The 15,740-nt window shown below is 45.8% G+C and overlaps 1 protein-coding gene across 11 annotated transcripts in view; it reads right to left on the bottom strand.

The window, feature by feature from the left end:
* The window catches only part of SEPTIN11 (septin 11), a 103,985-nt gene that overhangs the window by 14,334 nt on the left and 73,911 nt on the right, over positions 1-15,740 (bottom strand). For 9 of the 11 annotated variants that reach the window (XR_014538437.1, XR_014538438.1, XR_014538439.1 and 6 more), the window contains exons 8-9: positions 12,012-12,144; positions 10,239-10,426 (exon numbers count right to left, since the gene is read on the bottom strand). Coding sequence is in view for 8 of the 11 variants with exons in the window: in XM_083571539.1 (XP_083427665.1) it covers positions 10,239-10,426; positions 12,012-12,144 (321 nt within the window). In the remaining 3 variants the exon portion in view is untranslated. Of the gene's footprint in view, positions 1-1,938; positions 2,579-10,238; positions 10,427-12,011; positions 12,145-15,740 lie in introns of those variants that run through there. The other 2 variants (XM_083571536.1, XM_083571533.1) reach the window with 1 other exon arrangement.

Raw genomic sequence — 15,740 nt, forward strand, 5'->3', positions numbered from 1 at the left:
TGCACACAATCAACAGAGAGTCGCACCCATTTCTGGTACTCTGATGAGCGTCCGTGTGCTCCCAAACACCTATTTTTCAACACCGCAACTTAAAACTTTGGGTGCACGCTCAGAAACGAAGCAAAGGGGATTTGGGTGCACATCTAAACTTGTGTGAATAAGCCCTCGAGCAGGTGCCTATGACTGTAGTCTGGCAATGCCTTGCTCGCACAGCCTACCTTGTCCTTGCAGCAGCAATTCTGAAGTCCTGGCCCAAGCAGAGCTTTGACCACAACCAGCAACTAACCATGGTTTAACAAATGGCGTGAAGCCCGAGGGATGGTTCTTACGTTGCAGGAAAAACGTGGTTGTCTCTCTCCCATGGCTGCATCCAGTGCTTTTTCCCTGGGGGGAACACAGGGGTACACGTAGCCCTACACATTTTGTGAATCTTTGTACTTTTTGTCCATTTGCTGTATTTATTTCTCCCAATTTGAACTATAAAATGGCGATTTTCTTGGGTCAAAATGAGAGCACCCCTAAACATTTTTTTTTAAAGAAAAAAAGCACCGGCTGCATCCATACCACACTTCAACAGTGTTAAAAACAGGAGAGATCACATGGGAGCGCCGTGATGGTAAGATCCGCAGGCTATTTGGAACTGCTATTCACTTCTAAGAACTGAGAAATGAAAGATGAATCTTTTACATTGAGCTCATATACTTACACAAATTCATTTAAAATCAGATGACAAGAACAACACCCATCGCCCATAAGACTGAGCCCTAAGGGGGTAGGTTTAATTTCTTCATTTCAGGATAAAACAGACCACTAATTCTTTCAGTAAATCCTTGATGCTGTAAAGATTATTAACATTCCAGGGATGTTTCTCCTGTGCTATCTGATGCCCTTGTGGCTCCTCTGTGTCCAGGCATTTGTAGTAGGTTATCCTCCATCAATTAAAAATAATAATGTGCAGCTCTGGTTTGCACACGTGCTGCATTTGTTAGTTATATCATGTCTGCAGCGAGGTTTGGTTAAAAGCAAGATCAAAACTTACTGGGGGAGCCTGTTAAAAAGGACACACCAAAAGTGGAAAGCATCCAAGACGTTACAAAAGGCAGCATGCATGTGCGAAGTCATGCAATGTCAGTAAGAGACATGTCACAAATCCTGAGCCTGGGGCTTCTTCTGCAAACTTGCAAGCTATTTCCAAAGGAAGTCTTAGACGGAGTGGGACCGGTGGGTTTAGAACACTTTTGTGTCAGGATGAAAGAGCCTTAGGACCCATCTGCACTCAACATTTAAAGCAGTATCATACCACTTTAAACAGCCATGCCCCCCCCCAAATAATTTTGGGAATGGTAGTTTAAAACGGCTCAGAGTTGTTAGGAGGTCGCGATTCCCCTTGCAGACCTACAATTCCTAGAGTGATTTAATAATCAATTGTTCTTCCCAGGGAACTCTGGGAATTGTAGTTCTGTGAAGGGAACAGGGGCGTCTCCTAACAGCCTTGCCACCTTTAACAAACTCCACTTCCCAGGATTCGTTGGGAGGAAGCCACGACTGTTCAAAGTGGAAGGTTTTAAATGCATAGGGCAAGCGGGGCCTTACTCTATATCAGCAGTTTGCTTCAGATGTAGCCCCACGTGACTCCTCAGGCTACTGCTCTAAGACAGTGTTTCAGCTGTTTTTGGACTCCCATCATCTTGTTCAGTCCTGGACTGGCTTTGCTAGTTGTAGAAATGGGTTGTATCTGGGGGGTTGGGGAGGGTTTGTGTGAAAAGCTAACCACAGTGAGCCAGTTCAGTATAAATGGAATGTGCTATACATAGCCAAAATTCCTGAGCATGGCTAAAATCCTCTTTCATTCCGACAAGTGATGAAGTTTTTCAAAATATCATGGCCCTGGCGCAGACGACCACACAGCAATTTGCATGTGTAGTGGGACTTTAATTCTTTCTTCTTTTCAAACCCTAAATAGTATCCCCTTTGTACTAAATCTTCTTCTAAAGGAAAATCAAGGCACGGCCCTGAGACCCACAAAAGCCCCACTGATTTCAATGGGAGGAAAATGTAAACATGTACTTAAACCTTCCATAAAAGAAACCCATGGACTTTAAAGGGTTTTATGGTGGCTGGATGGTGTTCTTGCTAAGAGGTGCATTGGTGCAGGAGGTGGGAGGGTAGGAGTTTGCCATTCAAAATGGGGGGGAAAAAGCATAAGCCCGTTGTACGAAAGCAACCCAAGTTTCAGACACCTCAAGAGGATCTCAAGAGGACCATGGCCAAAAGGTGGACCCAAGTGCAATGAACAAGACCCAAGTTTAAAATTTTTACAATCTAGTTCCAGCTCCCATTCCAATCAATTTTACAGTTTCTGTTCTTCAGAGGAAGAAGGAATATCCCCAATAAAGCCCAAGGCCAGGTAGCCTTTGCTCCATCACCCACCCAACACAGTATTATCAATATAGTAAGGATTTGTGTTTAAAAGGGAAGAGAGAAAAAAACAAAACAAAGATGGCTGAAACTCATTACTGCAAAAGCAGGTGAATGCAGGAACATCCTTTGACTTGGCAGGCTTTATGTGAAGCTTGAACTGCAAATCAAAAAACAAACACGAGAACAGAAATGTTAGAAATAATAGCAACTCAAAAAAGGGGGGGAATTAAATTGGGGGGGGGGGAAATCAGTGGGAAATGACAAGGAAGCTGGCGACAGCTTCTTGCTTCATGGCAGAGGGTTCTGCAAAAGGGATTATTATGGAATGGGAAGGAATGAAAACCAACCAACACTTAACCTTTAAAATCCATGCTAGGTTCTTATTGTGTGGAAGCCTAGTAGCAAAGACATAAAACACAGACCCAAAAGCCACACAGCATTTTTAAATTTAGGGCCATGTGTGATAAAAACAGGATGGTCTGGTTGATTAATTTCCCCAGTTAATGCTCCGGTTCCAGCGACAGAAACAAGCAGCTGCCTCTCATAAAGTTATAGTGTTGGAAGGGACTCTGAGAGTCATCTATTCCAACCCCTTGCAATGCAGGATTCTCAACACATGGTCTCCCATCCAACTTGGAACCATACCAGACCCTGCTTATCTTTGCAAGTGTGCTGGCAGCTTTATTGCTGCACCACTAGGAGGCTTCACTGGTCCAGCTACCTGTCTCTTCCAGCCTTCCCAAAGCTGGTACTCTCCACATGTTTTGGATGTCCGTTCCTGAGCACTGGCCATGCCAGCTGTGACTGATGGGAGCTTGGAGCCCAACAACACATGGGCAGTTCCAGCTTGGATAAGGTTAGTATCCTTTGAGTAGTTTGGGAAAGGGGCATAGCTCAGCCACAGGATGTGTGCAAGAGGTTCCCAGGCTCAAAACTCTGTGTCTCCAGATTGGGTGGGGAAAGACTCTTGCCTGAAACCCTGGAGAGCTACTGTCAATCGATGTAGACAGGACTGAGCTAAATGGACCTATAATCCGTACAAGGCAGCTTTCTGTGTACCTCCAAGTGCTCAGGCAAAGGCCTTCCCCCAGCTTTGCTACTGGAGAGCCTTTCAACTGGGCATGCCAGGACTTGAACCTGGGGCCCTTCTTCATGCAAGCACACACATTCCCCCCAATGCCCTCCTTAGATGTGCATGGGATGCGCCATTGATTCAGTGTCTCATGTGCAAAGAAATGCATGTGCAGATGGGCTCCCTCCACTGGAATGAATGCAAAAGTTTCTGCAAGCAGTGGGAGCCAGTGCATGCCTTGGGACAGATTGGAACACAGCAATTTAATTGCAGATTTAGAAAGCATATACCAGTTAATTGGCAAATCACTATCCTTGAGTAGCACACTGTACTTTGCACTAAAAAAAAAATCCCCATCCCCAACAACCCTTAACTGAGCAAAGGAACAGACACCTACTACAAAACACTGGGCAAAGTAAGTGCCTTGGAAAAGATATTGATGAAGCAAACAAAGCTGTACATTTCCCAGAATTAACAAGCTAGCATGTTTGAAAATTGTAGCTGAAGGAATGCATGCTGCAAGAGTGCATGTTACATGCAGGAGTCAGAGGGTACAGTATTTCCTGGACTGCACCATTCTTGTTTGAATGCTGGGGGAATGGAGGGACTCCCACTAGCAAATTCTCTCCACATCAAAAAAGCAATGCAAGACAAGAGCCTAGGTCAGCACACAATGGCGCTGATAGGAGTTATGGCATCAGGCTGAGGAAGGCTGGCAATGGCTGTCTTAGGACAAGGGGTTTTTACCACTCCTGCTTCCTGAAATCATTTAACTGGAGAAGTTGATCTGGAAGTTCTGCTCCAGATCAGCACATTGTCTCCGGAAGTGTTATAAAAATGCTAGATACTATATATTCTGCCTTGCCACAAACATACGGTGTAAAACCTCAGCTGCCCAGTTCTTGCTCTGGATTAAAAGGGAGCATTCCAATTTGCTGGGTTTCAGAGGGAAGTCATGCCGGCAGCAGTGAGCAGGTTGATCTGCCACGAGTCAATGGACTTCAACAACACTTGCAGTCGTGCCACTATGGGTTCTGTTACCAAGAAAAGTCCAAACCCTTTCCTAGGCAAAGTGGAGCACTGCATTCAAGGGCAAGAGAAAACTTAAAAACCTTTTAAAAGCAGAAATCCAGGCTAGGTTGCAACATCTGTGGGTGTGCATGATAAATATGTATGCATATATATTGTAATAACGATGACATACTCTCGCTTTTCCATTTAAAGCATTCAACAGCAAGTGAAAGCACTAAACTGCACATCTGAGCACACAACAGTTTCTAAAAGTGGAAAGAGCTACCTGCACAGAAAGTGATTCTCTGCAGGAGAGAATCATAGAATCCTAGAACTGCAGAGCTGGAAGGGACATCTAGGGGGTCATCTATCAACTCTCTGCAACACATGCAGTCCACTGTGAATTGTTAAATGTGGCCATCAGACACAGGCAGCATTTGCATGCAGTGCCAAGTCACGAAGTATCATTTATTAAAGTACAGTGTGCATGCAGTTCAAGTCCCTAGGCGACATGCCTCCCTTCTGCATGCAGGTACACAAACAGTGAAAGTTTTATGACTACTTGATTGCGTTTACTTATATGCTGCTTTCCCACAATAAGCTGTGCCCAGTGTGCCTTACAGTAAACATTCAAGAAGACATCAGAATACAAATATACCCTATACAGAGCATGTCAGTAAAGCTAAGTGATGCTGGAGATCATGGTTTGTTCCACCCAGGCAAATCACAATAGCTTAGGTAAAAAACAGGTAATTGTGGTTTGGGCAAAATAAAGGTTTGGATGCAAAGCTAACCAGCTCATCGTTTGTTTACCTGCTTGCAGAAGGAAGGAGAAAAGTAGGAGCAATTGGGCTGCATTAATAAACCACCCTCTGTAGCTTAGCACATATGCTTGCATCTTGACAAACCACAGTTTGCCAGAGGGCCCCACCTTGAAAGAAGCTACAGTTAGATTTCTCTCGCCACCAAGAATATGACCCCATCGGCCTTGAGGGGGGAAAGTGGAAACCCCTTCCCCCCACCCGTCCAATTGCTGGCGACTGCATGGAGTTAATGTGCACGTCCATGTGTGGTCGTGGCGCATGAGAGTGTGTGTGCCTTCCAAGTGTGCATTGTGCTCACACGGTGTGGCCCCTGGCTTAGCATTCTGTGTCAATGTGGCCGCGCTCTGTCAGGGGTTTATATCTGCGCCGAAACCTTGCCAGCTGTAACTGGGACGCCTCTCAAACCGCCAAGGACACCCAACCCTATAACGGCAGACAGCATGCAGCATCTGGGTTGGCCAGGTGTGTCCTAATTATCAGGAGGCTGGATCGTGTCCTGCCCACTGCATTTCAGGCTCCAGCACCCCAACTCCACTTCTGGCAAATGACAGAGAGAACCGGGGTTGGGAAATACCTATCACAGGGCATGATTTAGATATGCAGCCCTGTGTGTGTCCAACATGCGTGTGTTGCTGCATGTATGAATAGTGCATGTGCGCAGGAAAGCTGAGCCAAACCACAGCTTCCTAGCACATGTATACATGCAGTGAAACAAACACTATAACCCTGACCAGCCAGTCTAAGCCAGCCAGAATCTGGCCCCATGTTTGAAGCAGCAGTAGCCCTTAACAGTATTATCTGCAAAGCCTGCGACTGCTGCTCTGGTTTGACAACTGCAGTGACAGTCTGACGCCATGTGGGGGAACTCCAGACACGTAAAAAGAAATAACAACCAAATGGATCCTCTACAAAAATAACCTTGAGAATTCCATCTTTCCTCCTCTCTTTCTCTCTCTCTCCAAAAGTTAATCCTTATCGTTGCAGCAAAAAAAGGCGAAACGAAACAAAACCTGGAATGTGTCCACAGAGCCTGATAAAAAAATATTAAGTTCCTGTAACCCCCATTCAGCAGGCTCAGTCTTATCTCCTAGAAAGCTTTTTGGGATGCTTCTCAAAAAAGGGTTGGTTTCTGCAGGGATGCCAGAGTTGCCATTTTCAGGCTTCACCCTTCCGTTAGCTCTAAACATTACACCACTGAGAAAATGGCACAGCCAGGCCTTGCCCCCCCCTCCTAAATTTACCTTAATGTAACATCTGCACTTCCCCTAACTGATCCCTCTTTATAGTGAGTGAGGGGCAAGGGGTCTGTTTGGGATTGCAAGTTTGAAACCCAGGTCAGATGTTACAGTTTATTTCATTCTCTCTTCTTTTTTTTACAAAATTCACTGTTGCATCTCAGACGCATGCTCAAACAAGGAAGTAAAAATGTCAGCCTAATTTATAGTCAAAGGTGGATAGCTTTAGTTTGGGAAACAGAAAGTTGCTGCCTCATAAAATATTATTATAAAAGAGATTGTGCTTATATAGACAGCAACGGTCTATGCAGAAACTACAGCTTTCTCTGAGCTAGGGATCAGTACCAGAAACTTCCTATCACCAGGTTCAGCCCTGGAAGATGTGATATTATAGTAACATGAGGGAAATCCTTCTCGCACAGAGTGCTTTTCCTTCACCACTGAAGAACCACAGCACACATTATCTGGTGTTGGAGAAGGGTGGAGAAAAATTATCTCCAAGTGAAGCTCATTTCCACCTCCTCCTGTTTTAGAAACTGAGGTTGGGACACTGAACGTAGGACTAAATGAACCAGGCATGGACGGGGAACCTGAGGCCCTGACCAGCATGAGCAGAGCTCAGGACAATGGGAGCCAGCCATATCTAGAGGTCTACAAGCTTCCTAGTCCTGGTCTAAACCCGTCCTGAATTTTGTCTGCAATCAATGGGAGAATACTCCTTCACAGCTCCCCAATGTGGGTTCTGCACAGCAGAATGTCTCCTTAACTGCTCTACAATAAAGGTGCATTGTGAACAAGGCCAAAGGGGCACAAGGTGAGGTGAGATAGCCAGCCCATGCCGAAAATGTACAATTTTCCAAAGTTGGAACGCCCTCCTGTAATCTGCAAATTCGACTGAGTCCAGAGACAGACCTCCTTGACTAGGTCAAGCAATCACCATTACAGATGCTTATAAGATATACAAAAAATAGAGTTTCTTCCATGTAAAGACAGCTTCAAAAATAATTACTCTTTCAAAGAATCCTTCATTTAAAAAAATATAACCTACATATTGATTCCCCACCCCCACAAGGGAAGCACAGTCAGAAGCCAGAACAGTCAAAATGGACCTCGCTCTGCTCATTTTTACAAATTGCAGAATAGGACTTCGGTTATAGCAGAAAGGTAGCCATGTTAGTCTGCTGTAGCAAAAGCAACTAAGAGTCTTGTAGCACCTTAAAGACCAGCACTCAATTTGTGGCGTGAGCTGTCATGAACATGAGCCCAATTCATCAGATGTAGGAAGTGGCAGGGATATACACTGCACAAAAATTTAACGGATCTACCGAAGTCCTTTGCAACCCATGACATTTGGCAACACCGTGTATGGAAATTATTTTGGCCCCTGCGTTACATGACACTTATGTCATGTGACTGTTGTTGATTGTCTAGCCAAAATGGCATCAATCCACGCACAAAAGAAGCGGGAGGAGATCATCAGCAAGACTGAGAGACAGACCCCAAATTTTGCACAAGTTAAAAATAAACCTTCCCTAAGGATCCTAAGGGAGGGAAATTTAAAAGCAGTTCAGTGAGGACAGCGTGTGGTCAATGGCCACAAAATGTTGGGTGGAAGGATGGATGGAGTAACTAGAAGTTTTGAAGAGCTGCAAAGAGCAACGGTATGGTGCAGATCCTGTTTGTAAAGAGGGATCACGTCTTTAAGGTGTCTGTTGTTTTAGCTACTGCAGAAACTAAGCTTAGCCAGTATTCAGTACTAGAGAGAAATACGGAATGGATACGAAGCTCTTTGGTGGGTCAACTTCTGCTGGCAGAAGTGCAGCCAAAAGGAATTTCCACACCAAAGTTTTTGTGGGTGACCAGCACTCTGAAGCAGAGCGCCGGTCACTCACAAACAGACATGTTCAGGGAAGGGATCAGGTCCCTGTGCTGACTGCCCTGCGCCCAGATGGGACTTGCAGCATCAGCCTGGAAGACAGAACTGGCCATGGTGGCTCTAAACTTGCAAAGAAGGTAAGGAAAGACCTTTGGAGGTGCACATCCCTGGTTACATTCTTGTGGTGCGAGATTGCTCCTGTAACTCTCTCCAGTGGTCGCCAACGCCTTTTTAAAAAAGGTCAACACGAAAAAGGCAAATCTGTATACCTACATTGCAAGTACATAATCCTGAAGCCAGTAGATGGCTCCATCTTTTGCCCTTTGCCCTTTTCAGTACCTTGAGACCTTGTAAGTGACCTGCAGGAGCACTCCAGTGTTACAAAAATGCAACAAGGGAAGTTACGTAAGTGGCCAACGTCACCCAAATCTCCTATGGGTGCCATGTGTGCAAAGCCATATGCACAGGTGCGGAATCAGAAGGAAACCCGCTGCAGCCCTGGCATCCACCAGGATTAGCAGAGAAAGGTCTGGAGGACAATGGCAGGGGAAGAGAAAGGGCTTAACGGTCCTGCTGTAGACACCTGTTAAGGTTCATACCTAGTATGCTTCCCTCTTTCTCAAGAGACACTGCAACAATGCTTCGAAATTTCCCCTGAAAGGTATTTATTAAGAGGAAACATACTGCCTTTGCATGTGCTACTGCTCCTTCAAGAAGCACTTGGGAGACCCATGAGCATAGCTCCAGAGCCCCATCCATGCATGGCACTCCCATTGCTGGTGCAGTTAAGTACCCTTACATGCCTGCAAAACTTTTCTTCGCTTCCGCAGCCAAGCAGCGGCTAAAGGTCTGACTGCAAATATGCGGGTCTGACTTGCTCCAATGATGCCAGACTGCTGGTTTTATTTTATTTTTTACTTTTACAGTAAGAAGCATTGTACTGCAATCATAGCATACCCAGCACTGTTAATTTGTTTGGCTAGCAGAGGGGCAGAACTGGCACCAGATAGTTTATACTGTAACTAGAGTTACTTGCACGCTCTAACAGCCGCTTTTGCAAATAGTCGCTTTTGGCACTAAGCGACTCCGAGCTGAATATACCTCTGGCTGGTTAGGAATGCAATATGAGCCAAGTCGTTGCGTACAGTTAAGGGGGTTGGGGCCACAGGATCACATCCTCCCTGCTGCCCGCAAAACCCGGAGGCGAGGCGAGGGAACCCGGCGGCATGATCCTGCGGCCCAACACAGTCACTTAACCATGCAGCTAACACTCAGGAAAACTGTCGTCTCTACACTGGCCCATTGTGGCAAGGCTTTTACACAATGAATTAAGCACAGACCTTTTGAAGCATCACTGGGAAAGACAGTGAGAGACGGAGCGCTATGTGTTTTGCTTCGACAACAGAAAATCCAAGACTTATTGCAAAGTCGGTTCAGCCGATCGCTGGGTGGGCTGGCTTTCGGTCTCTGCTCTCCAACTGCTCTCTTGCTTCTTTGAACATGCTAGTCAAGCTTTTACAAAATATTATTTAGGTACCCTCTGTATAAAAAAATAAAGCCGGTCATATTCCCTCCCCGCTGCTCTTTTAAGGAAAAAGCAAACAAACCTGTATTTTCTTTTATATAAAAAATAATTCAGTCTGGGGGTTTTTTTTTTTGTTTTTAAAGTGGGGGCGGGGGGAGAGGGAGGGAAGCCCAGTTTCCAGTCTGATAATGGGAAGAAGCGAATACAGACATGCAACGGAAGACAGCACACTGGAACAGAAGCCCACAGAGCTCGACCTGAGACAATGGCTTACTTTTTCTTGTCCTTGTCTTTCTTGGTTTGTTGAGAGCCAGCCTGCTGCCCTTGTGACTGGAGCAGCTGGGCTGCCGCTTTCTTCTTCTGGAAGTTGCCCAGCTCCTCCTCGAGCTCCTTTTTCTTGTCATCCACTTTCTTCTTCTCTTCCTGGTGAGTCCGCTTTAGGTGGTCAAACTTCTCGTGAAGCTGCCCAACCGGAAAGAAAGAGGGAGGTCATGGACACAGAGAGGGAGAGAAAAGAAGCGTTAAGTGCAGAAAAAAAATTTAATAGTCCAAACCTGCTGCACAGGCTCAAAGGATGGAAAGGGCTTGAACAAGCAGACTCATGGCCTATGGCCAGAAATCACAGCATCATAGAATTGTACACTTGTAAGGGACCACCTGGGCCATCTAGTCCAGCCCTGCAGGAATCTTTCACCCAATGTGGGTCCCTAAGATTAAGAGTCTCCTGCTCCACCAACTGAGTGAGGTCTTAGCACCCTCTTCAAGCAGAGAAGGGAACAGGGTGTGTGAAACATCAGCCCCCTTGATTGGGAATTAGTTTGAAGACTGTGAATTGATCGGCTCTGACATAAACACCAGGTGTTCGGCTGCGGCTGAGTGGTAGTTGTTAAGTTGTGGGTGAACATATCAGACGACACAGCGATTCTTCAAACAGCTCTTGTTTATTCACAGGCCAGAACAGAACTGAACTGAAGGGTTCAGGCAGCCTGCTTATATAGAGCTCCACTACAACGCAACTGTAACCATTTTCTGTAACTATCCAATCACTGAACGTCACTTTCAACCCCCTATTTGCATATGTGGACCTGAGTGAAAACTATCTACAGTATCCCCCTGCTGGCCCAGGGTGAGAACTTAAGTACATAACAGTAATAGTGCCTTCTACCTGATGAACGTTAAACTCCAGACTGGGAACAGCCCATTTCTTACTCCCTCTCTAGCCCCACAAGTGACCTAGGAGACTTTGGTCAGGACTGACTATAGGCCCCTCCAGAAATCTTATTTATTTATTTATTGTGCATTCACAAAAACACTGGAGGGGGTTCTATGTGATCCCACTTTCAATAAAGTTTATGCCTGCAACACTTTCAGGATCAACATACTGCTTTGCTTCCAGTCCAGTCGGCCCATGCCCCATGGCTTCCTTCAGAAGCTATGGGGCATGCAGGACAGAAGTCCTGTAATTTTTTAATACCACAAATGTCCTGGTTTTTCTTTTTATGTTCTGCGTTTTATTTGGGGCTTTATTTTTTGTCCTGTTTTTGCTGCACTACGCAGCACAAGAATCCAGTAACGTGGCAACTCTTGAGAAGCACTGCGGAACAACTAATATAGGCTAAGTTTTAATTTATATATTTTTTAACTGTTGCTATATCTGTATTGCCCCTGTTATACCTAATTGCAAATTCAAATGTATCCCTATCGTGTTCTATGACTTCCTTGATACTGTATGTGGGCTGGAACTGGTCTGTGACCAAAATAATAAAATTCATTCATTCAAATAATATAGTGGCAGGATGTCCAGCATAAATCCACCACAAATGCGCTATTACTGCGACAATGACTTGTTGCTGAATGCACCCATACACAAAAAAACACCAGTCTGGAGGGACCCTATGCATGATCAAGCCCCAAATAACTCTGGTTTGTGTTTTCTGCTTCACACAAGTGCTCCCATATGGACCCCCTGACGATTCCAAGCTGAATCCTTCAGAGTCGGGGTGGTGGGAGAATCATGTATTAAGAGTGAGGGGAGGAGTCGACTTACATCCTTTTCTGCTTCCTTCAACTCGGCTTCTTTTTCCTTTACCCGCATGACGAACATTTGCCTCATTTCCTCCTCCTTTTTCTGGAGCTCACCCAGGAATTCATTCCTCTTGGCTTCATAGGTCTCTTGCAGACTTATTATGGAAGCACCCCGTTAAAAAAAAGAGAGGACGTGGTGGTCGTGGGCAGATAGAAAGAAAGCCAAACCTCATTAGTATCACGGATGAGTAACATCGAAGGAAGAACAAAATCAATCAGTCAATCAATCAATCAATCAATCAATCAATCAGCAGCTCCTGGTAAATCAGGTAAGGTTGCACATGAGCCTGTAACATACCTTGCAGGGTTATTGAGAGGATAAAAGGTGGTATGAGCATGGAAGGTTGCTTTTACACACAACCCATCTAATGCGTTATTGGAAGAAGCAACTCCCCAGGGGTGTGTGAGTGAGTGTGTGTTTATGTCTTCCCAGGCCCATTAGCAGAGATCTGGGAGATGCAGTTAGTGAACACACACAGAACCAGGCAGAGGGCCTTCTCGGTAGTGGTGCCCTCCCATCAGATGTCCAATATAACCAATTATATGGTTTTTAGAAGACATCTGAAGGCAGCAATGTACAGTGGTACCTCTAGTTACAGATTTAATTCGTTTTGGGGCACCCCAAAAAATCCGTAACTAGAAGCGCTGCTTCTGTACACACACGTGGCGTGATAAAGTGCTTCTGCGTACGTGCGAGTGGCGAAACCCAGAAGTATATATTTCCGGGTTTGCCGCAGCTGTAATCCGAAGATTCTGTAACCTGGAGATTACACAACACGAGATACCACTGTATAGGGAAGTTTTTAATGTTTAATGTTTTATTCTGGTTTTTGATATATATATTTTGCCAGAAGCTGCCCAGAGTGGCTGGGGCAACCCAGTCAGATGGGTGGCGTATAAATAATAAGATTATAATGTACCAACCCCCTCCCCCACAAAAAAACAAGCCTTGCCATCTTATACACAGTTCAGAGCTCTTCGAAGGAAGGACCAGGACAAAAATGGGATATACTGAATAAATAACTGTTCATCCCAACAATATTTACTTTCAGCCAGGATTTTTCTGGCGTGGGAACATCAAGTCCTCTTCAGTTGAAAAGTGTTTTTGAAAAGAAGCAGAAAACTGGATGAAAAGCAAAGAAGGCCTGAGTAACTTCTATATTCCTACTACTACTACTACTACTACTACTACAGTCCTAAAAGCCTGAGTGAATTAAAAAATATCTTGGCCTAGTGCCTAAAAACCAACATCGATGGTGCCAGGCATGTTTCCCTTGTGAAAGCATTCCACAAACAGTGGGGGCCACTACTGAAAAGTCCACTCCCTTGGGTGAAGTGCCTGGAGAAGGCACCATTACCAACGCTTCTGTGTGGTGCAAAACACTTCTCTTCTTTTGCTTCACCCTCAGCAGAGCAAAACGTGACACTCATGCTGTGCTGTTCACAGACCCTGTCTCAGCTTCCCCCTTTCTTAGAACTACACCAAAGCATCACTTGCCAAGGAGCTTGATGAAGTCTGCCTGATAATGGGGAAGCATCTCCTTCCTCTTGCCCCTTATGCGCTGGGTCCTTCGTGAAGTAAATGGTTTGTCACCACTTCTTTATCCAGCTTGGTTTCAAGAGTTCCTGGAATGCTTTCTGCTCCCTGTCAGGAAGCAAGGCTGGCTTGCTGAAGAGTCCAGGCTGGTTTGAAAAGATTAAAAGTGCCTGCACTTCACATCTATTCTCCGGCTTGTGCTATGAGACAAGAAGAAAGTACCCTTATCTGTGGTCCTCTATCTCCTCTCTTTCTCCACTTCCTTTTTGCTATCTGAACTTGAAAATAAATAAATTGCTACTCTTGGCTCTGTCCTACCCCTGCAATTTTCTCATTGCAACCGCCAAGCAGAAGCCATTTTGGATCCGTTTGGCCAGAGGTTTTCAACCTTTTTGAGCCCACGGCTCCCTTGACCAACTACATTCTTTCAGCAGCACCCCTGTGGGGCTTAGGAGCCCAGTTATGCCACCCCTTGCCTACAGAGCTGGCAATCTCCCACCCTTTAAAAAACACCCTCTCTGGTAGAGGATTCCCTCAGTCTCTTCTCCCCTCTCTTTGGGAGTCTTCTGGGCAGCTGCTGCTGCCTCCCCAGTCTCTGAGCTGCGCCCCCCTGCCCAAAAGTGAGGTTTGCCAAACAGGGACCTGGGAAGAGGATGCCCCCAGCCTTAGTGGCCCAACAGACTGGCCAAAGATGAACAGAAGTCTAGCACCACAGGGGCCCGGGAGTTGTCTGTCCATTCCGAACAGCAAGGGCTGGTGGACTGGCTGGCTGGGCTCCCTCACCCGCTTGCTTGCTCACTCCGAGGCCACCTCAGCTCCTGGCAACCAGCACCCCTTGGCCAGCCCCAGAGGCATCATTTGCCTGCAGAGCTTATAGCCACGGCTGCTGCAACAAACAGCTGTGAAAGCCTTCGGGAGGCAGAGACACAAGAGGGCATCAGAGGAGGGAGGGAAGGAAGGAAAGAAGGACAGAGGCTAGCGTTGCCCACGGCACCCTGACCATCATTCAAGGCACCCTGCATTTGGCCATTGCTGCCATTAACAAGACAGCATCTACAGGTCTTGCCAACATTTTTAGGCCTGTGGGCACATTTGGATTTTGGGGGGAGTGGTGTAGGTGATAACTTCTCTGGTCTTGTCTCTCTCCTCCTCCTCCCAGACCAGATCATCCCCCTGCCCCAAAAAAGATTGAAAGAAATAAAGCATGCTTCACTTTTCCAAGGGATCTGGGCAAGAGTCAGATCCAGCAGAACTAATCTGAGCCATGAAATGCAAATACAGTCATACCTCGGGTTACGGCCGCTTCAGGTTGCGTTTTTTCAGGTTATGGACCGCCAAAACCTGGAAGTACCGGAATGGGTTACTTCTGGGTTTCGGCGGTCGCTCATGCGCAGAAGCACTAAATCGCGCCTAATCACAACCCACACATGCACAGACGTGGATTGTGAATGCTGCAGGTTGCGAACGTGCATCTCGCATGGATCACGTTCGCCACCTGAGCATAGAACAGAACGAGGAAGAGAGGAAGAGCTTCACTACCTTCTCCATCATGTCTATGTATTTTCAAGGGATACAAAGGTAAACACACTTAAGAAGGCTTTGAAGTTATCAATGCATCCGCAAGCACCATGTTGGAGACTGCTGAGCTATAGTGTTGGATTTTGCAACAGGAAGACCTGGATTAAAATCCTTTCTTAGCTGTGATGCTGACAGTGAGTCATAAGAACCTACAAAGAGCTTGACAGATCAGGTCAGTTCTTCATCTACTTCAGCATCCTGTTTTCACACACATATACAGTGGTACCTCGGTTTCCGAACGTAATCCGTTCCAGAAGACTGTTCCAAGACGTTTGAAAACCGAGGGGCAAAAGGCGGTCTGCAAATTTAATAGAGAAAATTGAGAAAAATAACATATACACTCAGCAGAAGCCGTTCAACTTCCGAGGTGCGTTTGGAAACGGAAGCATTTACTTCCGGGTTTACGGCGTTCGAAAACCAAAATGTTCGTCAACGGAAATGTTTGAAAACTGAGGTACCACTGTACACACAATTATAGCTACACACCCATCTCTAGCTCTCTGTGCCAGCAAATTACCATTCCCAGGAAACAGTGTGGACACTTCTTCCCCCAATTAAATAACATAACCATGTTCA

This window comes from Podarcis filfolensis, assembly GCF_964270895.1.
Source record: "Podarcis filfolensis genome assembly, chromosome: 9".
Classification (NCBI taxonomy): Eukaryota; Metazoa; Chordata; class Lepidosauria; order Squamata; family Lacertidae; genus Podarcis; species Podarcis filfolensis.